The sequence below is a fragment of the Primulina tabacum genome, chromosome 2, assembly GCF_025594145.1.
Source record: "Primulina tabacum isolate GXHZ01 chromosome 2, ASM2559414v2, whole genome shotgun sequence".
Classification (NCBI taxonomy): Eukaryota; Viridiplantae; Streptophyta; class Magnoliopsida; order Lamiales; family Gesneriaceae; genus Primulina; species Primulina tabacum.
This window is the reverse complement of record NC_134551.1, coordinates 9,891,458-9,917,199: the sequence shown is the minus strand read 5'-3', so window position 1 is coordinate 9,917,199 and position 25,742 is coordinate 9,891,458. Positions and strand designations below refer to the sequence as shown.

General features: G+C 39.2%; 2 protein-coding genes across 2 annotated transcripts; one reads left to right on the top strand and one right to left on the bottom strand.

The window, feature by feature from the left end:
- The first annotated feature begins 1,166 nt into the window (after positions 1-1,166).
- On the top strand, positions 1,167-6,313 carry LOC142537481 (uncharacterized). Its single transcript, XM_075642992.1, has 5 exons — positions 1,167-1,771; positions 1,848-3,262; positions 3,364-3,429; positions 3,822-5,906; positions 6,021-6,313. Exons 1-5 carry the CDS (start codon positions 1,167-1,169, stop codon positions 6,311-6,313), a joined length of 4,464 nt encoding a protein of 1,487 aa, XP_075499107.1.
- A 13,993-nt stretch (positions 6,314-20,306) lies between these two features.
- LOC142530090 (calmodulin-binding protein 25-like) lies at positions 20,307-21,320 on the bottom strand. Its single transcript, XM_075635866.1, has one exon. It carries the CDS (start codon positions 21,178-21,180, stop codon positions 20,548-20,550), a length of 633 nt encoding a protein of 210 aa, XP_075491981.1. The 5' UTR covers positions 21,181-21,320; the 3' UTR covers positions 20,307-20,547.
- Positions 21,321-25,742: the final 4,422 nt, after the last annotated feature.

Here is a 25,742-nt window from a genome sequence, read left to right as displayed (position 1 = left end):
CAAAGATCTTTTGGCTTTTTCACAGTGAGATACCCGGTTTTCAATCTATTATTGAGATGATGACGAAGATAAATGAGTGATTTTGCACAATCCTACATGGATGCTTTGTTTCTTTCTTTTATGTATCTCCTAAATACATAGAGACAAGGTTGATTTTGACATCCAAAATCCATGGCAAATAATTTTTTCCAATTAAGTCAAGTTGTTTTAAATTCTAGTTTGGTGATATTTCTTATAAACACTCAAGGACATAAGAAAGGTCGTGCTAATAACATATTATATATACGAAGAATATAAAGATGAGAGAATAAATAGAAATGTTTTATTCATTAGTGGAGACATCTATTTATAGAGTATATCCACAGAGTTTGAATAGTTGATAACATGATAAAATGAAAATCTTATATCAATAATCATTTACAATACTTTATCTATAACAAGTTGCATATTTTAAAAATTAGATAGATATTTTGCTTATTCTAGTATAATAACTTTACGAATGATCATTAGATAAAATAATAATTGTAGTAGAGATTGATATCCCTGTAAGGGTCCGGGATAATGGTGACCCATTTCCGGGTTAGTGAAGACCCTGGTTATCGGTTGAATAGCCCGGATCAGAAGACAGCTGCCCGGGCACTTCTTCTCCACCCGGTACCCAGGCCACCTCGAGAATTGCACCACACTCGAGTGTGATCGATACAGGCAGCCTAATCCGTCAGAACCACTTGGGCTTGGAGTGTCCTAGAAGTCATCAGAAGCTACAAGTATGGGCAGCCGACTTGCCATACTTAGTAGGTGGCCCAAGAATCGAGGTACCTACCCCATTTTCTACTATAAATAGCAGGTATTAGTGTCATTTAAACATTCGGAAATCTTTGAACTAAAAGCACTTACATATTTCCCTTCAAATATTGCTTGTGTTCATAAATAAGCCTGCTAACTTAAGCATCGGAAGTGGCCACGCCGGACATCCCTCCGGCGCCCATTCACGAGTTACTTTCTTGTTTACAGGTGTTGATCCAAGCCATTATCTTCACTCAAATTCCCAAACATTATAAATTATTGATTTGGTCCGTTGAAGCCCCGTACCCGGCTCACCTATTTTAACGAGATCACATCATTGGCGCCGTCTGTGGGAAAAACACTGAGTTCGAGACGTTGATATGGCTCGTACGAGAAGAACCAACCAGGGTAATTCTCACGCCCAAGGTGATGGGGGGCAAACTTCAAGACAAGCTGATGTTAATAACATTGGAACAAACCTCATTACCCTGACCCCTGAAGAGTTAAAGAAAATGATGGCCGATGCCGTTGTGCTAGCTATGGCCAGGAAGGAGGTCTCTCACCCTGTCACACCACCCGGTGATAAACAGGGACGTGATCAGGGACTTGAGCAGGAGCAGGAGCAGGGGCAGGGAAGGAAGAATAACGAGATGGTAGGAGAAGACGAGGGATCCAGTGCTGGGTCCAAATCTCCTACCGTGGCAGAGGAATTGATGGAATTAAGGCAGAAGATGAGGGTCTTGGAAGGACAGTTGAAAAGACGGAGCGTTGTCCGGGCAGTCCCGAGAGGATGCCCGTTTTCTGATATCATCGTCCGGGAGCCTCTTCCTGGAAATTTCAAATCTGCGAAGGTGAAAGACTATGATGGCAATGCAGACCCGGAGGAACACCTGGTTAGGTTTGAAAATATGGCCATGTTACACTGTTACACTGATAGAATCAAGTGCAAGGTGTTCCTAACAACACTGGTGGATTCAGCTCAGAGGTGGTTCGAAGGCTTGACTTCCCAAAGTATCAGTTCCTTTGAAGACTTTCAGAAGGTGTTTTTACACCTATTTTAGCAGCAGTAAAAAGTACAAAAAGACTGCTTTTAGCCTTTTTGAAGTTAAGCAGAACCCAGAAGAGAGTTTAAGGGCCTATATCAGAAGATTCAATAGAGTGGCCCTAGACGTCCCTACTTGTGCCACTGAAACGAAGACTACTGCATTCACCCAGGGTTTGAGAGAGGGTGAGTTCTTCAAGTCACTTACTAAGAAGGTGCCGGGAGATTTCGAGGATCTATTGTCGCGAGCAGAAAAATATATCAATATGGAGGAAGCCCAACAAAAGAGGGACTCTGTGAGAAAAAAAAAAGGAGACCGGATGTCTAAGCCCGAGGAGAGGGGACAGAAAAGAGGCAATACAGGGCACTTTTCTCACCACGTGCCTCTGAAAATTTCTCGGGAGAGGGAAGTGCAGGAGTGCAGCAGAGATTTGGCCCCGGATCATCAGTTATCCCGGCCAGAAAAAAGTGGATTTTGCTCTTTTCACAAAATATGCCACCATAACACTGAAAACTGCAAGGCACTAAAGGGGAATTATGCCTCATCCTCCATCCCGGGACCCAGTAACAATAGCCAGAGGCCGAGAGTGCCACCTTGGACATCTCGGCCACCAGGATCCAGCGTCCGAGGAGGAAGTGTGAGGAATATCCCGAGGATTGAGCCCAGTAGAAGAAGGGAGCCTGAGCCCGAGAGAAAAAAGAATTCGCCCCCTGCCACAGGAATGATCAAAATGATATTAGGAGGCTCTACTGATGGAGATTCTAACCGGACGAGGAAGGGGAGAAGCAGGAGGGAATGTTTGGAGGTAGAAGGAGCAAGAAGGAATGAGGCGATCATTAGTTTTAGCCCGGAAGATTTGAGAGGGGTGAGTCTGCCCCACAACGACGCCCTGGTGATCCAAGCCCGAGTGGCGAATTATGATATTCTACGGGTCTTTGTGGACTCAGGCAGCTCCGTAAATGTAATTTTTAAAGATGCCTTTGTACAGATGGATTTGCAGGGCTACCACCTAGAGGCTGTGGAGACTGCTCTCTTTGGTTTTGCTGGCCATATGATTTACCCGGAAGGGGAGATCATGTTGCCATTAACCTTGGGTTCTCAGGATCTTAAGAGGACGGTGATGACTTCATTCACCGTAGTGGATTCCCCGTCATCATATAATATCATTTTGGGGAGACCGGCTATGAACGAATTGAGAGCCGTAGCATCCACATACCACCAAAAGATAAAATTTCCAGTAGGAGCTCGGGTGGGAGAAGTCCGAGGAGATCAACCATCCTCTCGGAAATGCTATGTGGAGGCAGTTCGGGCGGATCAGAGTAGAACAAGGAAGGAAGGGAAGAAGGCAAGGGTGGACGGGGAAAGAACGATGGGGAGAGGAGAGGTGCATTTTGTGGCAGAGGAAGAACAAGAAGTAGTAGAAATCGGACCAGGCCAGCAAATCCGGGTGGCCCGAGATCTCAGTATATCCACTCGGGTCAGTCTGATTCATTGTTTAAAAACTAATATTCATGTGTTTGCTTGGTCCCAACAGGAGTTGACAGGGATTTCTCCCCTGATAGCAGAACATCAATTGAACATCCTCCCGGGATCTCACCCAGTAAAACAAAAAAAAGAGGCACTTTGGCCCTGAAAAGGACAAAGTAATTGATGCGCAAATTAAGGAGCTTCTGAAAGCTGGCCACATTAGGGAAATTCAATTCCCCACATGGCTTTCGAATGTGGTCTTGGTACCCAAATCTACCGGAAGGTGGCGCATGTGTGTAGACTTCCGCGATCTCAACAAGGCGTGCCCCAAAGATCATTATCCTCTGCCCAGGATTGATCAGCTAGTGGATTCCACCTCGGGCTATGAATTGCTAAGTTTCATGGACGCATACCAGGGATACCATCAAATCCCTCTGGCTAAAAAGGATCAAGACAAAGCCAGCTTCATCACCTCGGGAGGTACATTTTGTTATATTGTAAGGCTTTTCGGGTTGAAGAATGCAGGGGCTACTTACCAGGGTCTGATGGATAAAGTCTTTGAGAAGCAGCTGGGACGGAATGTGGAAGTCTATGTGGATGATATTCTATCCAAATCCCGAGAGGGTGCCAGCTTTATTAGTGATCTAGAAGAAACTTTTGCGACTCTCATGCATTATGGAATCAAGCTTAATCCTGCCAAGTGTATTTTTGGCGTGAAGAGTGGCAAATTCTTGGGATTCATTGTGACAGACCGAGGGATCGAGGTGAATCAAGAGAAAGTTGAATCTTTGCTAAGCATGCCATCTCCCCGATCTGTCAAGGAGGTACAAAAGCTAACTGAGAGAATTGCTTCCCTTTCCAGATTTATTTCCCGATCAGCACACCGGAGTTATCCTTTTTTTCAAATCTTAAGGAAGGCCCAGCAATTCGGATGGGATGAGAAATGTGAACAGGCCTTCCAGGACTTGAAAATTCATCTTGCCGGGCTCCCGGTGTTGGTGAAACCAGAACCTGGAGAAAAATTATATGTCTACCTGTCCGCTACAGAGTATGCTGTCAGCTCTGTTCTAATAAAAGAGGAAGGAACTGATCAAAAACCTGTCTATTATGTCAGCCATGCTCTGAGGGGGCCCGAGTTCCGGTATAGCGAAGTGGAGAAAATTGCTTTGGCCCTAGTCATGACCGCCCGGAAGCTAAGACCTTACTTTCTGTCACATCAGGTTATTGTTCTTACCAATAGTCCTCTGGGTAAGATCATGACTCATTCCGAAGTATCCGGGCGAATGATAAAATGGACAGTAGAGTTGGGTGAATATGACATCGAGTACAAGCCCCGAGTGGCCATTAAAGCACAGGCTTTGTCAGATTTCTTATCTGAAATGATCCAGCCCAGTGAGGAGGAGGTATGGAAAGTATCAGTGGATGGGGCATCTAGCCTGATGGGGTGCGGAGTAGGGGTGGTATTAGTGTCTCCCTTGGGAGAAAAGGTCAAATTAGCATTAAGAATTGATTCCCGGATAACCAATAATGAAGCTGAGTATGAGGCTGTTCTTGCAGGTATTCGAGCTGCCCGGGAAGTTGGAGCTTCTCGGATTATTCTATATTCTGATTCACAGCTCATGACTCAACAAATAAAGGGCATTTATGAGGCTAAGGATGACAAGATGCTTAAATATTTACGGCTCATTCGAGCCCAAGCAGAAAGCTTCATGGATTGGAGTATTGAACAAGTACCCCGAGAAAAAAACAGTGAGGCAGACGCTTTGGCTAAAATGGCTGCTTCTTTATCAGAAGTTAATACCCGGGAGGTGTTGCATATTACTCGGCTGGTTCTCTCTATGGAGGAAGAAGCATCACCCATGCCTGAAGATTCATGGATGACACCACTGATCGCGTATATTACGAACCATGAGCTCCCTGAGGATAAAGCCCGAGCTCAGAAGTTCAAAAGACAAGCCCCCAGGTTTGTTCTCTTAAATAAAATTTTGTACAGAAGATCATTCCAAGGACCGCTTTTGAAGTGTTTAAATGAAAAAGAGGTGGATTATGTTCTCCGAGAAATTCATGAGGGGTGTTGTGCCGAGCACCTCGGAGGAATGTCTTTAACTCGAAAAACAATGCTTGCTGGATTCTGGTGGCCCACCTTAAAACAAGATTCTGCTCATTTGGTCCAGATTTGTGAGGGCTGTCAGCATCATTCGAATTTCAGCTACAGCCCGGCCACTCTCATGAAGCCTATTTGGGCATCCTGCCCTTTTGATCAATGGGTCGTGAATATTGTGGGTCCTTTTCCGGTTGCCCGGGCTCAGAAAAAATTCTTACTAGTAGCTGTTGACTACTTTTCTAAGTGGGTTGAAGCCGAGTCTTTAGCAAAGATCACCGAGCAGGAAGTATTGAAATTTTTATGGAAGAACATTGTGTGCCAGTTCGGAGTGCCCAGGAGAATAATCTCGGACAATGGAAGACAATTTCAAGGCAAAGGAATTACGTCATGGTGCCAGGAAATGAAAATCACTCAATCTTTTACTTCTGTTGCATATCCTCAAGCCAATGGTCAAACAGAAGTTGTCAACAGAGTCATTGTGCAAGCATTAAAGGCAAGACTTCAGGGTAAAGGAAAAGATTGGGTGGAGGAGTTACCTAGTGTCATATGGGCTTACAGAACTACTCCCCGGGCACCTACTCAAGAAACTCCCTTCAGTTTGGTATATGGTTCTGAAGCAGTTCTTCCAGTAGAGATCGGGCAGACCTCTTCCCGGGTAGAATCTTACCCGGAGGACAACGACCAGAGCAGGGCCATGGAGTTGGACTTAATAGAAGAAAAAAGAAACAGGGCATTTATTCGAATGGAGGCATACAAAAATCGGGTGATGAAATCATATCACAAGAAGGTCCGTATTCGAAACTTCCAAGTTGGGGATTTAGTCATGAAAAAAGTCAACCCTGCTGGGGAAGTTGGGAAGCTGGAAGCCCGATGGGAAGGACCTTACAAAATCACTCGGAGAGTCAACTCGTGATCCTTTTATTTAGAAGATGCGCAGGGACGTCCCCTCAAAAGGCCTTGGAATGTGTTTAACTTAAAGAAGTACTATGCATAATAGTTGTAATTGTTTGACGGAAGAAATCAATAAAAAATATATATTTTCTCAGAGTATTGCGTTTGTTATTATATCTTGGGAGCTGCTATGACCCGGTTCTGAAAAAGCCCAGGGCACTACACACCCTGGCTCGGGGCACCACACCTCGACCATTCCCAAGTCCCGGGACATGATCCCCGGCCCAAGGCTCCGTACCTTGGTTCTTAAAAAGCCCAGGGAAACTACACCCTGGCTCGGGGCACCACGCCTCGACCATTCCCAAGTCCCGGGACATGATCCCCGGCCCAAGGCTCCGTACCTTGGTTCTTAAAAAGTCCAGGGCACTACACCCTGGCTCGGGGCACCACGCCTCGACCATTCCCAAGTCCCGGGACATGATCCCCGGCCCAAGGCTCCGTGCCTTGGTTCTTAAAAAGCCCAGGGCACTACACCCTGGCTCGGGGCACCATGCCTCGACCATTCCCAAGTCCCGAGACATGATCCCCGGCCCAAGGCTCCATACCTTGGTTCTTAAAAAGCCCAGGGCACTACACCCTGGCTCGGGGCACCACACCTCGACCATTCCCAAGTCCCGGACATGATCCCCGGCCCAAGGCTCCGTACCTTGGTTCTTAAAAAGCCAAGGGCACTACACCCTGGCTCGGGGCACCACACCTCGACCATTCCCAAGTCCCGGGACATGATCCCCGGCCCAAGGCTCCGTACGTTGGTTCTTAAAAAGCCCAGGGCACTACACCCTGGCTCGGGGGACCACGCCTCGACCATTCCCAAGTCCCGGGACATGATCCCTGACTCAAGGCTCCGTACCTTGGTTCTTAAAAAGCCCAGGGCACTACACCCTGGCTCGAGGCACCACACGTCGACCATTCCCAAGTCCCGGGACATGATCCCCGGCCCAAGGCTCCGTACCTTGGTTCTTAAAAAGCCCAGGGCACTACACCCTGGCTCGGGGCACCACGCCTCGACCATTCCCAAGTCCCGGGACATGATCCCCGGCCCAAGGCTCCGTACCTTGGTTCTTAAAAAGCTCAGGGCACTACACCCTGATTTGTGGAATCCAAGAAATACTCCTTCTAAGTTCAGGTTTAAATCTCTACATCTGGAGTATTAATTAAGCTACTTATTTAACGTATGGACCGGGACCCCGGGTATTCGATTGAAATTACCGTTTTCTCCTACTAAGAAATATTCATAAGTTATTGCATTACCCGGGTTGCGAAAAAATTGTCAAAAATCATATTGAAAAAAGCACAGCGACGGAAAGAAATCAACATTTCCTTACAAAGTTCAAAGGCAAGAAATACAAAGGAAAAAAAATACAGAGTAAATTACAGGCCTATTCTAAAGTCTGCTGCCCTGATGGTTCTCCGGATTCCCCGGGAGTCTTCTTAGCCTCTTTCTCGATAGCATCATCTTTGGGAAGGGAAGCAATGGCCTTATCAATATCAGGAAAGCCCTCCTTATCTGTCGGAATCAGGCCTATCTCCTCAAATTGCTCCTGGCATTTCTCAAAGCCAATCGAAAAGTATTTGTAGGCCCTATCTTCAACAGCTGCTTGGAATTCCGCCGATTGAAGGAAAGTAGTCCTCCATTCTTCATGGGTCAGCTGAAGAAGTCTGAGCTTATCTTCAGCAACTTCGGCTCGATGTTGCTGGGCACTGGCTTCATCCTCGAGATAGCTAATCCGAGATGCCAGGAACGCAATTTGCCTCTGAGAAGCCTCCTCCCGGGCTATGCTCTCATCACGAGAAAGTTGAGACTGCGACCAGCTCTTGATTAGCTGCTTCCAAGGAAGCTTGGAGACTGGCAGTTGTCTCCTCGTGAAGCTTCTGGGCCCGGGCCATCTCTCCTTGGAGATGGTCATGAATATCCTGAGCCGCCCGGGCTTGCTTACCCTTCTTGGTTGCCACCGCTGCCACCTCTTCAAAGGCCGAAACTAGCATCTGGGCAGCCTGGATAAGAAGGAATCTTAAAAAAAAGAAAAAGGGGGGAGGGAGAGAGAGGGAAAATAAATAAAAGAATAAAACTTACAGACAGAAGACGGTTGGACCCCTCCAAAAACCTCACACTAGAAGGAGTGCTTTTCAGGATAGCTATCTCAGCAGGGCTGAGCACCTTCTTGAAACGCTTAACACCAACAGTGGAAGCTCCCTCGAAGAAGATGTTAGCCAAAAGAAAGCTGGTCGGTTGGAGGGAGCTCTTGGCGAGGTTCTTCATTGGACTGGGGGGGGGAGAGGAGGAGGTGGAGCAGATCGGAAGGCGCCTTGGTCACCCTCGGAAGGGTCTTCGAGAATAACCAGCTCGGGTTCTGCAGTAGCTTTTCGTTTTCTCTGAGTGAGGGTAATGAGATCTTCAGATTCCTCCGAGTTCTCAGTCATCGCCCGGGAAGCGCCATCTTGGGGAGGTTCTTCCCGGGACACCTCAGCTCTCAAGGCTGCCGCTTCTGCATCCCATTTTTTCTTTTCTTCCGCAGCTGCCCGGCGAGCCGCCATTTCCTTCTCTCGGGCTGCCTTCTCAGCTGCACGCCTTTTAGCAAAAGCTGCTTGCATCTCAGAGTTATCTGCATAGAGGAGTGACAGGGTTATGATACATTAAATAAACAGGATAAAGGAATAAGAAAGCACAGAAGATAAAGTATGTACCGAGTTGAGAACCCGAGCCAGCCACCTCATCAATTACCCGGTCTATGGGGTCCTCAGCCCGGGCACTCAACCCGTAGGCCACTAAGTTCTCTTCTGAGATAAGAATGGAAGAGGAGTACTTGTGTCCCTCCACGAGGGTTTGACTCAGGAGGAAAGGCTCCTCAAATTTGTAGGATGGAGGAAGGGAAGGTTGTTGGGGAAGGGAAGGGAGAAACCGGGTTAGACAGGGTAAAGGACCCGGGAGTTGGATGTAAAAAAATCTTCCTTTCCATCCCTTTTGAGAGGAAGGGATGTCATCGAGGAATCGGGCGTTTAACCGGGATTTAAGAGAAAATGCATTATCCCCGAAATGGCAAGAAAAATAATAGTGAAGGATGAGGTGGGTGATGAGAAGATTATTCATTTTAAAAAGGACATAGGCCGAGGCCATAATCCTGAAAGAATTGGGATGAAATTGATTGACAGGTACACCAAAAAATTTGGCAACATCAATATAAAAGGGATGAACGGGAAACCGAAGACCATTCCTAACCTGGTCCCGAAAGAAAGTTGTGTACCTAGGAGGAGGGTTATCGGCCCTATCAGAGGGCCCAGGTATCAAGATAGAAATGGAAGAAGGAATATTGCCCAGCGCTCGGAGTTCCTCATCTGCCCCCAAGCGTAAGGCGCTTCGCATAGAGGAGAACCAGGGAGTTCTCGGGATCTCGACCGCCCGAGGACTCGAGACCTTGGCTTTACCCTTACCCTTGTTCTTCGCAAGAGCTCGGGCCCGGGAGTGGCCAGAAGATAAAGGTTTAGAAAAGAGAGGTTTGGTTGGAAGTGTCACTGGTTTTTTAGAAGGTTGGGTAATGGAGCGACGTGGGGGAGAGGGAGGAGAATCGGAACGAAGTGCGGAAGACTCAGCGCTAGGAGAGCCTCGCGCATTCGCTCCTGAGGTGGAAGAAGTGGAGTGAGACATTTTAAAAGAAGAAAACTTACGACGATATATGCGGTGGAAGGTTGCCGGAAATGATTTCGCACAAGTAGAGTCTCGAGAAGAGAATTCGCAAGAGCTTCGCTGCAATTTCGAATTTGAGAGTAATTTTTGGAAAACCTGTTAGTTAGTATATATAGGCGGTGGGGGAAGATCTCAGCCGTTTATTTAAAAAGCATGCGTGGACGACCACGATTTGCCTAGAAAATTGTACCAGGCATACGAGGGGACACACGCAATAATTAAAAATGTCAGACTTATTGGCTCATCGAAATACGAAACGTTCCTGATCGTTGATAGAAAGGGCACGCGTTATTATGGCATCCCGTGGGTTAACCAAGATCTCATCTTAAGCCCGGGAGGTCTGAGGCACCGGCATCTTATCTTAATCCCGGGAAAAGTAAGGCCCCGGTACTTCATTTTGAGCCTGAGAAATTTTAGTGCCCGTTTTTTTCAGTTGATCACTTATCAGTTCTGGATATTTATTCTGATTCATTTTATGGTACATATATCATGTGGTGCCAATGAAATACGGACAATAAGAGTAACTAGATAAACATTTATTATTATTATTATTATTATTCCGGGAATTCTTTACCCGTTACATTAAAAAATTCCTCTTCTACAGAGGCTATCCACTTAATCACAAAACTCTTTACAGAGCTACCAGTGAACGCCTACGTAAAGCTAGCAGAGTCGGCAATCTTCTGCAGCGTCCTCCTCTCTTTATGAAGCAATAGCTGGAGGATAAAGTCGTCCTCAAAGAGGTCCTCCGTATCAGAAATCTGCAAGCGTTCCCGATACTTTGCAAACTTGGCCACCAGTTCAGGAGTGATAGCCTCCTCCCACTCGTGAAGAAGCTGAAGTCCTTGCAGCTCCTCCCAGTAATGGAGGATCTTTTGGAAGACTTCATCTTCCAATTCAGATTTTCTTTTCTCAAAAGCCGCTTGCATAAACTCTGCTACCATGTCGGGAGATTTCGAACCACTGGAACCCGCCATTGCACTTCTTAAGGACTGAATTGATGGAATGTTGGAGAATAGGTAAGCAGGTTACTGTATATATATATAGGAAGGAATCAGTCTCCATCGTTGATCCGAACCCAATCGGACGATCAGAGGGAATCTAGGAAATTGAGCAGGCATATGAAAAGACGTGTACGGGTATCGAGGAAACATGCTCATTATTACCTCGGAATACGAACAATTTTCGACGGTGTCACTGTTAACGCATGCAGCATAATGACATTCATTGGATTTCCCGAGAATACTAAACGATGAATGTACAAAACCTGAGAGATATGGAAGCCTGACACCTCATCACTTCTGCAGGATATTTAGAGACTCAAGGCTCTTATTCACTCTGGGATATGTTTTGGAGTAAACATGCATGACTGATCGGGACAGCGAGTCAAGCTCTAGCCCGACTATTTTTAGGATGTGTGGTGATACCCCTGTAAGGGTCCGGGATAATGGTGACCCATTTCCGGGTTAGTGATGACCCGGGTTATCGGTTGAATAGCCCGGATCAGAAGACAGCTGCCCGGGCACTTCTTCTCCACCCGGTACCCAGGCCACCTCGAGAATTGCACCACACTCGAGTGTGATCGATACAGGCAGCCTAATCCGTCAGAACCACTTGGGCTTGGAGTGTCCTAGAAGTCATCAGAAGCTACAAGTATGGGCAGCCGACTTGCCATACTTAGTAGGTGGCCCAAGAATCGAGGTACCTACCCCATTTTCTACTATAAATAGCAGGTATTAGTGTCATTTAAACATTCGAAAATCTTTGAACTAAAAGCACTTACATATTTCCCTTCAAATATTGCTTGTGTTCATAAAAAAGCCTGCTGACTTAAGCATCTGAGTGGCCACGCCGGACATCCCTCCGGCCCCATTCACGAGTTACTTTCTTGTTTACAGGTGTTGATCCAAGCCATTATCTTCACTCAAATTCCCAAACATTATAGATTATTGATTTGGTCCGTTGAAGCCCCGTACCCGGCTCACCTATTTTAACGAGATCACATCAGAGATATTTCAGATATTTTAAAAAATAATGAACCATGACATCAAAATTTTCTTGAGCATATTTCTCAATCGTAACGATGCAATATATATCATGTATATTATTTTTCAACACACATACATTGTGTGAACATCTAATTATATATATATATATATATATAATATTATTTTATTTTGTTTATGTTGGAGAGTGTTGTACATATTTGGTTTCGTTTTTAAGAAAATGTTTTTTTTATCGTAAATATATCGTATAAGAATTTGTAGCGACAGTTTTTTCACATTCAATATAGAAAGTTATGTTGATGTGATAGGCTCATATAGTTTTTATTTTTATTGTCATATCTCTCATTGTTACAACTACCAACATGCTTAATTGACATATTTTTGTGTGATTTTATTGTAGAAGGAAGTTTTCTGCTCTTGCGATAAATCTGGGCCAAAAAAGGTGATTTTATATCACAATTAAAGTTGCTGATATGATCTTAGTGGAAGATGTGGAGCAGAAGATGTTTTTGCATAAGGCGTGACCACGCCTTGTGACGATTCCTTGGCTGCCTAGTGAGATAAGGAATTTTTATATCAAGAAAGAAATACAAGATAGAGTTTTTCCATAAAAAAAAATTCTATATTATTGGAGGATATTTTCTAGTATCTTTTAATTTTTAGGTATTAGGTTTTTATTTTTAGTTTAGTGGGCTTTTTAGCTTAAATAAAAAAAAAACCCAAATCATACCACTATTCACAAAATATAAAGAGGGAGGCGGCTGAATTTTTACACAAGAAAAGATTTCTCCAACCTTCTCCAACAACTCACGTGAAGAGCAAATGAAGGGCGCAAGGATTTTCTCTCAACTTCTCTCAACACTTTTAGGCTAAGTTTTATTTTTGATTCAAGAGATATTTTTACTATTTCGATTTATCACTGTGAGACTTTTTTGCACTTTAATTTAATATTCGTGTTTTGTTCAAGTATTTGTTGATTTATGATTTATTTATATGAAAGTTGTATGTTGGTTAATCTGACAATTTAATTCGATATATAATTTTCTACTGCTATCCATGAATTCAGTGATCCGTAATTGTCATGAACGATTGGTACATGAGTAGCGATAGATTAGGTGTGTTGTGCTATCATAAGATATTTAATCTAAATAAATCAACGAAACTCGATATATCAATTGCAGCTATCTCGGTTGTTAGATTTAGGATTAACTGTTTTCACAAAACGAAAATGCTATTTTTAATTAATATGGAATGCTATCGTGCCCAGTTAATTATTAATAAGTTTTGACTGGATGCTGGGTTTGGTCAATTAAATTAGGAAAACGCAAGGATTTTAGCGGCTATCCCTATAATTCTAAGGTTAATTACTTGTAACTGCATGAATAAATAATATGTTAGTCGATGAACAGTGATACAACTGAATAGTAGAAATCCCTTGAATCGAGCTTGGTAATATTAATTTACATTTCATTAGTTATTCATCTTGATTAATTATTTATTCTCGCATGTTAAATTTAATTTAGTATTTTATTAAATTCATATCCAAAAATCCCCCCTTTTATTTGCACTTTTACTCGAAAGAAATCACCCCCCGTTCCCTGTGGATTCGACCCTGCTCACCATTACACTAATTTTATTTAGAGAGTAGGAATTTAAGTTTGGTGGCACAACGACAGCACACCAAATTTTGGCGCCGTTGCCGAGGAACGGTGGAAGGTTAGTTTTTTTCGAGTTTTGCTATTATTATTTTTTTTATGTCTCATTCTTCTTGTACAGGTTATTCATCAAGAAAAAAAGAATTTGAGAATTTTTTGTTGTGAAATACTTCGAGATGTTTCATCGCCAAGTATTCACAAGTTTTGCCCAACAAAACGGAGAGCCATTCTACGCAGCATAAGAGAGATTCAATTATTTAACAACAACATTCAGGAATCATGATTTTTCTAACTATGTTATTATTCGAATTTTTCTTAAAGGTTTGGATGCAGTTACACGAAGATGGGTATTTAAGGGGCACTAACAACTGGTAGTCCACTACTTAGTCGACGTGAAGACAGTGTGATATATTTGCTAAATGATATGGCCGACTTTGACTACCATCAGTATTTGGATCCTTCGCTGCAGAGTTTGAGCCACCAATACACTCCAGAAATTAGCCAATCTGATTTTACAGACCAACCTTTCGAGCATCAAGAAGATGAGGGATATAGTCTTGAAATAATCATAAGTCGATCGAATGATATGGTAAACAAGCGCGTGGCATTGAATGAGGAAACTGTTGAGCCTCAGTCTGAAGAAGTTTTGGAAGAAATATCACACGAAGATGAGGCACCAATGAACTTGAGAGATGAACAAGCTCCTGAGACTATCGATTTGAGCTCGTCGATAATATTATCAAACATACATCTAGGAGATCCTTGTCTCTTTCCATTGCCGATTTCAACAGATTTTGTTCTTCAAGAGCCAACGATGATAATCTCATCTCATGCTTATTATTTAAAGTCACATTTTGTTGAGGAGACGAGCTTACATTGCATACATAAAGCCAAACTTGAGGGCACATGGAACCAAGACCCATATATGGTGTCATATGACACATACTTTGGGCGTCAGCTGCTCTTTGAATGAGTGCTTTTAAGGGTCAAGCCGACGACTAAAAATCAAGCGCTTTTGGGAGGCAACCCAAATTTCTTGTTCTTATTATTTATAATTTCTTTTATTTTTATTTTTTGCACATAGTACAATTTTTATTACTTTTGTCCAGAAGATGTCTTCTAACAAGGCGTGATCACGCCTTACAAGAATATCACTTCTGTACCAAAATAAAAAATAAAAAATTTGCCCAACACAGTAGATGTCTTTTGACAAGGCGTGATCACGCCTTGTCCGAAAACATCCTCTGAAAAAAAAATTTGTCTTACACACAGTAGATGTTTTCTAACAAGGCGTGATCACGCCTTGTGAGAAAACATCTTCTGATTTTGAAAAATTTTGGCCCTATACGAAGAAGATGTCTCTTAACAGGGCGTGATCACGCCTTATAAGAAAACATCTTCTGATGTTGTCTCAAGGGCAAATAAAAAAAAATTAAAAAAGAATTTACGTTTCTTTTATTTAATCCTATTTGTTCTCACCTCTTTCATATCTTATTTCAGCAGCTTCCATCATCGATCAACAATTTCTCTCGCCACAACAATAAAAAGCTTTGTTCTATGATGCCCAACAAATTTCAGGGGAGTTCTCTAACATCCTTTACGTTTTTACTGTATGCGTTGTGCATCTACTTTTTGTGTCATTAAGAACATTGCCACATATAGGTGTGGGAGGGGGTATATAGCTTTATTTCTAGTTTTAATTTCTATTTTTTTCCATTTTTTTGCATATTTATTCGAAAAAAAATATTTATGAAAATAAAAAAAAAAGAGGAAAGGAGAGTACGACAGAGTGAAGTTGTTTGATCCATAAAGCATTTCATGTTTATTCGTTATCTCTCTCATTTGAATCTTGAATGCCTCTGATGCGAGTCTATGAAAAAACTGATGTTTTCTTTGTGTGCAACTGATTTTGCATTCTTACTGCTACATTTATGGGTAGTTGCTCTTGATGATGTGTTGAAATGACAAGTGTATGAGGTCTAACACACATACCATTTTGCTTTGGTGAGCTTTGAGCCTATGAGCAAACATTATATAATGCTCCATTTTATTTGATTGTGTGTTGGTCATACATTGTTGATTTTTCTAGAACTTGCATTGTTATACATGTCTTTGTTGTTACCTTGTGATGGATTAGGTGCATAAACAAAGTAAAGGGCATTAGGTTCAAACTGTTTTTTTCGCATCATCAGTGCCGTTCTTTTTGAGCCTAACCTGATTCATTTACCCCTAGTGAGCCAAGTTCGAGCCTGAGCCTATTTGTTGGAAAATAACCACGTTACAAGCCATGATAAATCTTTTTTGTTGGTTATTCCTCTATTTGAACCTTGAATTGGAAAATCATACAAACTTTTCGCATTTAGCATCGCTTTGAGCCAAGAAAGTGCAAATTGTTGAGATCGAGTGATTAATGCTCGAAATCGTTGTCTCAAAAACTCCTTATGAAAAAAAAAAGAACAAAAAAAAAATTAAAAGAAGGAAAAAAATTAAAAAGAAAAAAATGAAAGGTGGAATGAGAAGAAAAAAAGAAAACAGAAGAGTGCAACGAAGAAGAAAAAATGCTCTTGGATTTTATAATGAGATTGTAGATGTTATTATTTGGATGCAATTGTCTTTGTGAAAAGTGCGTATGATTTCTTCAATTCCGTAAACTCATTGTGCCTTCTTTCCTACCTGACCTCTAGCCACGGTACAACCCTTTTACAGCCCTTGTTTGTGCATTTTAATTCATTCATTTGGTAGAGGATATGATATATTTGCAAGCTTATGGTAAAAATTTTCAGTGTTTTGGCATGAGAGCTCCTTGATACATACCTAGACACTTACGAGTGAAATGAGCGAATCCTGTGAGGAGTGTTTGGACCCTATGCATTTTTATTTCTACACATTCGGATGGAAGCAATTGTTCATTATGTTGGTATGTTAGGTGCTTAAAAATTAAATTACTTTGGTGCATGACAAAATATTTTGCATACAAGTGAATGAAGCAGAAAGAGGATAATGAGTTGAAATAATGAATCAAATTCTTTTATGCTTGAGGACAAGCATGATTTAAGTGTCGGAAATTTGATAGGCTCATATAGTTTGTATTTTTATTGTCATATCTCTCATTGTTACAACTACCAACATACTTAATTGACACATTTTTGTGTGATTTTATTGTAGAAGGAAGTTTTCTGCTCTTGCGATAAATCTGGGCCAAAAAAGGTGATTTTATATCACAATTAAAGTTGCTGATATGATCTTAGTGGAAGATGTGGAGCAGAAGATGTTTTTGCATAAGGCGTGACCACGCCTTGTGACGATTCCTTGGCTGCCTAGTGAGATAAGGAATTTTTATATCAAGAAAGAAATACAAGATAGAGTTTTTCCATAAAAAATTCTATATTATTGGAGGATATTTTCTAGTATCTTTTAATTTTTAGGTATTAGGTTTTTATTTTTAGTTTAGTGAGCTTTTTAGCTTAAATAAACAAAAACCCAAATTCATACCACTATTCACAAAATATAAAGAGGCGGCTGAATTTTTACACAAGAAAAGATTTCTCCAACCTTCTCCAACAACTCACGTGAAGAGCAGAAGAAAGGTGCAATGGTTTTCTCTCAACTTCTCTCCACACTTTTAGGCTAAGTTTTATTTTTGATTCAAGGGATATTTTTACTATTTCGATTTATCACTGTGAGACTTTTTTGCACTTTAATTTAATATTCATGTTTTGTTCAAGTATTTGTTGATTTATGATTTATTTATATGAAAGTTGTATGTTGGTTAATCTGACAATTTAATTCGATATATAATTTTCTACTGCTATCCATGAATTCAGTGATCCGTAATTGTCATGAACGATTGGTACATGAATAGCGATAGATTAGGTGTGTTGTGCTATCATAACATATTTAATCTAAATAAATCAACGAATCTCGATATATCAATTGCAGCTATCTCGGTTGTTAGATTTAGGATTAACTGTTTTCACAAAACGAAAATGTTATTTTTAATTAATATGGAACGCTATCGTGCCCAGTTAATTATTGATAAGTTTTGACTGGATGCTGGGTTCGGTCAATTAAATTAGGAAAACGCAAGGATTTAAGCGGCTATCCCTATAATTCTAAGGTTAATTACTTGTAACTGCATTAATAAATAATATGTTAGTCGATGAACAGTGATACAATTGAATAGTAGAATCACTTGAATCGAGCTTGGTAATATTAATTTACATTTCATTAGTTATTCATCTTGATTAATTATTTCTTCTTGCATGTTAAATTTAGTTTAGTATTTTATTAAATTCATATCCAAAAATCCCCCCTTTTATTTGCACTTTTACTCGAAAGAAATCACTCTTCGTTCCCTGTGGATTCGATCCTGCTCACCATTACACTAATTTTATTTAGAGAGTAGGAATTTAAGTTTGGTGGCACAACGACAGCACACCATGATGGTATTTAAAAACTTATTTAGTTATTAATTAAAATAATATAAGAATAGATTTTTTTTAAGAATAGACTATTTTAGCAATATGAAAAATTGTATTACAATTAATGACTATGTGGAGACTTCCAAAATTTAAAAGAAAAAAAAAAGGATAAGCTTGACTTTGTTTTTAGTAATCACAAAAAATCATATGGACAATTTTACTGGTCAATTTTGTAAGATATATATTCTATTTGAGTCACCAATGAAAATTATTACTTTTTATTGTAAATATGAACATGATTGACATGTCTTACCGATAAAGATTCGAAAAACCATCTAACAAAAGACTTACTGTTTGGTAATTTTCCCTATTGCAAAAAACATGAAATTCATGTCAAATAAAAATAAAAAATCAGTAAGAGGGGGGGTTTTGGTTCAAAAGTCTTGCCTTCTTATATTTAATTACATATACCTTTATTTTCAAGCATACACTAAAAATGTATTTATCAAAGGACCCAATTATCTTTCATTTTGTTATATTATATTATATAATATAAAAAATAAAAGATCTCTACATATGTCAACAATATTTCATGCTCACGTCACCACTAGTAAAGAATTGATTAGAGTTCTAGAAAGCATTGATAATATAAACCAAGTCAATTCAAATAATATTAAAACAAATATAATTTATTATTTTGAGAGAGAGATAACATGTAGATTCAAGCATTCACGAGCTTCGTTAATATCGAAACTATATGACAAAAAAATAATACAAACAAGAGACCTAAGTCAATCTAATTCTGTGTACCTAACGTGCTACATTTTTATATTTCATTTTATATTTTATAAAATACTATATAAAATTTATAAAATAATCTTCCGATAATACTTTTTGACTTCTCAAAGCATTTGAAGAATAATATCCACTTCAAATTTGAAATTTCGATTTACGCATACACAATAGAGACGATCGAGAAGAATAACCAAATAAAATATATATAAAGATTCCGAGTTTGACATGAAATCTAGGTTTCGAAACTTAAGTGTAACGATCTTCTCCCGACTTAAAATCTATAAAGAAGGGTTTGACAATAGTGGAAAAAATAGCCAAAATTACATATATGTTATATTATATTATATTATAAGCTCTTAAAATTAAATAATTAAAACTAACCACAATTTTTTGAATTAAAATTTTAAAAAATAATAAAGGATAATACGTTGAACCAGTCTTACCTTCACCAAGGAGTGCCTGCTTATATGATAGACTTAGAGCATCTACTTTAGGAAATTGTGAAATTAATAGAAAAAGAATTAGATACACCTTGATTTAGGCCAATTATTGTTACGGACCTATTATACTCGCAAACTAAAGAATGTCGAGTTCAAAGTGATAAGAATGTTGACAAATCCAACGTTAATCTCGGCGAAGGCAATTTGTGATTGAAGTCAAACCTATCATGAGCCAAACTCAAATCCAAAATTTGTTGCTTTCAAATTGAGATCTGATCTCTTATTTAATATTTTGAAGCTTGATACATAAAATTTATTGAAGGTTGTAGCATTAATAAAGCGGATTTTAATGAGATACACTCTCTCTCTTTGATCCTATATGTCCAAATCAATTTTAGATATAACACTCTGAAACGACGAACAAAGATTTTTAGAATTTGAAATATAAGATTGGATCAAAGAAATAAAAAAATTAAGATAAAAACTTGTGTGAGACGGTCTTACATGTCGTATTTTGTAAGACGAATCTCTTATTTAGATCATTCATGAAAAAATATTACTTTTTATGCCAAGAATATTATTTTTTTATTATTGCGAATATCGGTAAGATTGACTCGTCTCACAGATAAAAATTCGTGAGACTCAATCCGTCGTACTAATATATATTTGCACTAAGCAAGAACTCAAGTAGTAAAAGCATAGAAAATAAGCAAATGTTGTAAGAATGGCAGCACCCTAATGAAACCAAACATAGGATTGTGGCAAAATTTCTAAAAATATTCATTCTATAAAATGGTATTTGTGGTTGAGACTGTCGACAGAATTTTTTAGGCCGTTAATACCTATTTAAAGATGCCAAACTACTAATAGAATGTAATAGAAATTTTCTATTATTTTTAATTTTTTATATAGAAAATTGTTCTATTTTATTGTATGAATCCAATGTGACAATTAAATGAGATATAAAATATGATCTGATTAAACTAAAAATAAAGCTACAGCGGGCAATTGATAACTAAAATCTCCATCAAATATATTGATGAAAAAGAAAGGAAAAATTTTTTTTTAAAAAAAGAAATAACAGCGTTACATTCTTACACGCCATTGCCCAATTAACCCCGCTAGTATTAACAGATCTTCCCGTTTCAGCCTTCCCCGTAGAAAGTGCATTAAATTAAAAGAAAAGAAGAAACTAGATTACATAACTTTCCAGGACTCCAGAGTAGGGAACCCACAAAAAGAGTCAAAGTCAAGCCCCGTCCCAGCCGCTGCTCCGCCATCAGCGGTGGATGCCGACGGAGGAGCCAGATGGGACGCCAGCGACCCACCAGCGCCGTCTTGGATAAACGCCGACGGGTCAACAGCGGTCAAGTCCATGCCCGGGTTAACTGGGCTCATCAGCCTATACGGCTCAGGCTTCAGCAACGGCGGGAAAGGAAGATTCCCGTTCAAGCCGCAGAAGTTCACCCCGGTCACCTGCTGCACCATCTGCCTGAAATTCGAGGGATCCGCCGTGATGAACGTCGTGGTCGCGCGCTTCGACGCGCGTGGCTTCCGCTTTGTTACCCTACCCGTGGGAGCTATGCTCGGGCGGTGCTTGGTGGTCAGCGCTTCGTTTTCCGATCCACCGGAGACCGTGGGCGTCGTGACGGGTGTCATTTCGGGAATGGCGAAGAGAGACCCGACCATTTCCGCAGGGAACAACTCGTCGCTGTACGGGGACTCAAAGGTCTTATGCAGAGCTCTAGTTAGCGTCTCATTCTCCTTGGCAAATAAGTCCGAAATCCAAGCGTCACCAATCACCGGGCGTACCTGCCATAGCTGCTCCATCACTCACGAGAAACAAAAAGGTACAAAATCGTAAAAAAAAAAAAAACCCACAATTTTTTCCAACTACGAAGGCGAAATCAGGACACGGGGCGGAGAAAATTCGAAGAAATCAAGCTGAAAATGCAACATGGGGAAGAAGAGATGGGGTTAGGGGGTGAATAAATAAGGCGGTGGTGGGGACTGCTAGGGGGTGGAAGAAACCGCGTAATTAGGAACACGTGTCGAGCAGACATGTACGGAAAACTTAACCATGGTTAAACTTAGTTCGACTGTGGACTCGACTCAGTGTGTAATAAATGATTTGTTGTAATTAAGGCGAGCTGCTTCGTCGGCTTGGGCTTCACTCCAAGCCAAATTACCCTTTGGTTTGTGCCATCCCCAATGGCATGGAGGATAAAGTGGTGCTTAATTATTTTTTTTTTTTTTTTTCACTTTGCCTGTGCTTAATAATTGAGGTAGCAATCAGTGATTAGCGGGAAGCAATGGATTTTTTCAACAAAAAAAAATATTAACGTACACGATTCAATAGTAATATTTATTAAAATAATAGATTATTCATTTGAATAAATATAATAGATTATTCATTTGAATATATATTTTTTATTATATATAATGGCATTCTTTATTGCACTTAAATTAAATAAAAAAACAAGTATCCGTAATAATCGTAGTAATCAGATAGCGGGAGCCAATTCGACCTAGGCTGGCATAGGCACCGCACCGTGTGATGTCCCTATTCTCTGATGTCACTCATTATTTTAATCCATCTCCTTTGCTTTTGGGTCCCAAAGAATCTTGTACAACAATAATTTCTTATATTTTTAATCCCAATGACTGTTTTTCCTTCACTTTTTGCCTTAAAAACACAAATATTCCCTTTTTTTTTTTTACGTGGAATTGGTCTTTTTTTCCCTTGACAAAAAAAAAAAAGATTTAAAAATTAATCGAGTGTTCAATAAAAAAAATTTGGATCTCGACATCTGTTCCATCCAATTCAAGTCGTCATAATCAGCTCAATTATTTATAATTACCTTCTAATGAAATTAAATTATTTTTGTATATAATGATATTTTTTTGTTTAAAAATCAAAGTCATATATTACTGAGGATAGGATTTAGACATGTGGCTGTCGGAGTAAAGCCAAAGCCTCACTTTCTAGAAGGGGGGGTAAAAACGGTAATTCAAAGGTAAAAGATAAAAACAAATGAAGGCGCGAAGGTGACGTCATACTGACTGATTCTGACGACATGCTGGCGTAAGGTGAAGACACCGAAAGCTAAAGGTGCTTATGTTTTATGATCCCGATACACGGACAGTCTTGTAGCCGAAGATAGTTTCACTCGGCTCAGCCGGCTTTCACTCTGGCTCAGCCGGCTCACACTGTCACCGTTTTCTCAAATTTCAGGCAAATTTTTTATTCATCGGACATTATTATCTATTTTATACATTAGTTTTAAATGATAATGTGGTATTTTTTTTAAATGATGATTTGGTTGTTTATGTACCAAATATGTTAGATTTAATATCCAATTATAAAAAACAAAAAAAAAATTATCTTTGAATTTTAAGAACTATTACATATCAAAATATTAAATATTAGAACACAAAAACTTTTTTGAGATCTCACGAATCAATTTTGTGACCCATCTATCTTATTTGAGTTATCCATGAAAAATATTATATTTTTATGTCAAAAAAATTACTTATTATTTTAAATATAAATATGATTAACTCGTCGCAAATATTTTTATTGTTAGAAAGACTGGTTTTGGGATAGAATAGGTTCCAAAGCATGTATGAACACAATCGGTCGGAGATAATAGACTATAAATGTACGATTTCAATTTCACTAATTCGACATTTTATGGGAATGATCAAATTAAATTTTTTTTGAGAAATAATTTTTTGTTCACCGACTTGTCTAATATTGCATTATAATTCATTAATTCGTCAAACTTTAATCTTGATGCATTAACTTTTAGATTTCATATATTTTAATTCATTGTCACCACATCAGCATTTCTCACCGATATGTCACAATTTTTGGTGTTATGACGATATTTTTATTTCAATATTATGTCAGTATTCTGACAAAATAGTATGAAAAATTGAAAAATTCAAAGTTATCGAGCCAAAATCGAATTCTGAAATTTGATGAACCATAATCCAAATTAAAAAAATTACGAACAAAAAATTATTATTTTTCTTTATTTTAATACTGCTGTGAGATCTGCCATCCATAACTCGTTTAATAAAAAAAGCTTATTTTTTTAAAACAAAATTGTTTTAATTTGTTTTTCACAGATTTTAGATTTAATGTGTATTTCCTAAAAGCTAAGATGAACTCTTTTTAGATCAGTTCGATCAGCTTTATTTGCACGTGATGGTACACTCGAAGAATTTGACTTTTGAGGAAAGAAAATTGAGACGGTCTCACGAGTCAAGTTTGTAATACAGATCTTCATCTCGATTCGATTAATGAAAAAATATTATTTTTTATGTCAAAAGTTTTATTTTTTATTATAGATATAAATCAGAATGACACGTCTGGATATCTTATAAAAGACCTACTGTATGAGAAATGATTTGGTGTTAATCTAGCAGTACATGCCTTCAAATTAGCTTTTATAACTGATAAAAAAGTTACATGTTTATTCTATAAGAAATTTATTTTATTTTCAAATAAAATAATTACTTTATCTCAGCTTTAATCTCGAGATTTTGCATGTCAAATGGAAGTAGTCGAATATCGTCAACTTAAAAATCCTATAATACTATTTTTACTTTTGTTTGAAAAATTAAATTTATTAAATGTTTTGTTTCGTTTTCAAAACTATTTATGTTTATTCTATAAAAAAACTATTTATGATAAAGTTAACTGATTAAAAGCGTTCTTAAAATATCAAATAAAACTAAAAATACATTATTTTCGTACATGTTTTATTGAATTTAATTAAACTTTAGTGTAATAATTATCAGCTAACTGGAAGGGAACAACATTTGTTTGGATTAAGCGTTTATCGATTCACAGAAAAAGAAAAAAAAAGCCAAAACGACAGTGATACTGTTAATATATGTATGTTAAGTAGAGCTGGTCGTCATAAGTAGGCTCGTGCGCTCATCATTTTATCAAAAATTTATAGTATATGGTAATGATGTAACATAACTAAGAGTAATATCAGAACTTGTTAGTCTGGTAGACTAACTTTATTTCGAAATATACTTAGAAACTCCCATAATTTTCTTTTGCAGTTTTGAAATAAAATTCCATCGGATTAAATCTATAACTTATACATCAACAACAAAAGTAAATCTCATTGCATTTAAGCAGCATATGCATCTTCTTGTAGGGCCATCTATCTTCGGCTTGGGCCAAAAAAAAAACCTCAACTTAGTCAACTATCACTCGTCTATATATGATGCAAATATTTTTAATCGTACAATCGTTTAATTGTCATTATTTGAGTAGTGATAATTATTACACTCCATGTAATGCCCGAGATTTTGATTATTGTAATCTGAAATGATTCATTGATTAATTTATGTGATTATAGATGGAACATATTAGACCGGGATGGGCTGAAATAAGATCGAATTATGTGCGAGGACAAAACATCTCGCGGATATGCGCGACCAGACCGGGCGCATATGCGTGACATGGATCCGCGCATGTGCGCGAGGGTACCCGAGAGTTGTGAAGAATGGTGAAGGACCTCGCGCATATGCGCCGAATGAGGGCGCGCATATGCACGAGCTACCGTGTAGTCACGCGCCGAGACTTAGTGTCTCGCGCATATGCGCCGAGGATGGTCGCGCATATGCGCGAGACGTGTTGTACAAAGAAGGATGCCACTTGCACCGTGCATGCATTATATATATATATATATATATATATATATATATATTAGATTCGTGATTTGGAACGATCCGCCTGTTAGATTTTCAATCCGAACACGGTACTGAGATCCTCTCGTCACCGGCTTCAACTGGACGTAAGTTTTATTACGTTTTGATATGACTTGAAATTATGATATTGAAGGAATCGGATAGGATTCATATATGATGTTCTTGACATGTTAGACATCATAGAATCGAAGTCAGATTAAGAAACAGATTGATTATGAAATTGTTATGATTTTCTATCAGAATTGCATTATTACCGATTATGAGATGTTGGGATTGATATCTGATTGATGTTGTATCGTTGGGTATATTGAGACTGCGCCGTTATGCCGTTGAAACAGAATTTGATTGAGTTATGATTATATCCAGTATTGATTTGAGATTGTATATTGATATTATGCCTATTGGGAATGTCCTTCCAGATTGATATATCGAAGGACTCGAAGACAGAGCAGAGCCGAACCCCAATGAAAGAAAGGTATAAGTCAATGTGGTACCGGGAGAACGACTCGAGTATGATATACTTGAGTTTCCCTAAATCACATACTTATTGTTATTGTGTGCATTGATTTGAATTGATATGCTTATTCTATTGATTTATAGAAAGCATGTATTAGACGAGTATTAGACGAGTGATCTTGTGACATAGGTGTCAGATA

Bases quoted from the DNA above. Each gene is read 5' to 3' on its own strand.
- LOC142537481 (XM_075642992.1), top strand. From the start codon at position 1,167: ATGGCTCGTACGAGAAGAACCAACCAGGGTAATTCTCACGCCCAAGGT. The intron at 1,772-1,847 runs GTGGTTCGAAGG...CACCTATTTTAG, and splicing joins CTGGTGGATTCAGCTCAGAG to CAGCAGTAAAAAGTACAAAA. The intron at 3,263-3,363 runs GCCAGCAAATCC...TGGTCCCAACAG, and splicing joins AGTAGTAGAAATCGGACCAG to GAGTTGACAGGGATTTCTCC.
- LOC142530090 (XM_075635866.1), bottom strand. From the start codon at position 21,180: ATGGAGCAGCTATGGCAGGTACGCCCGGTGATTGGTGACGCTTGGATT.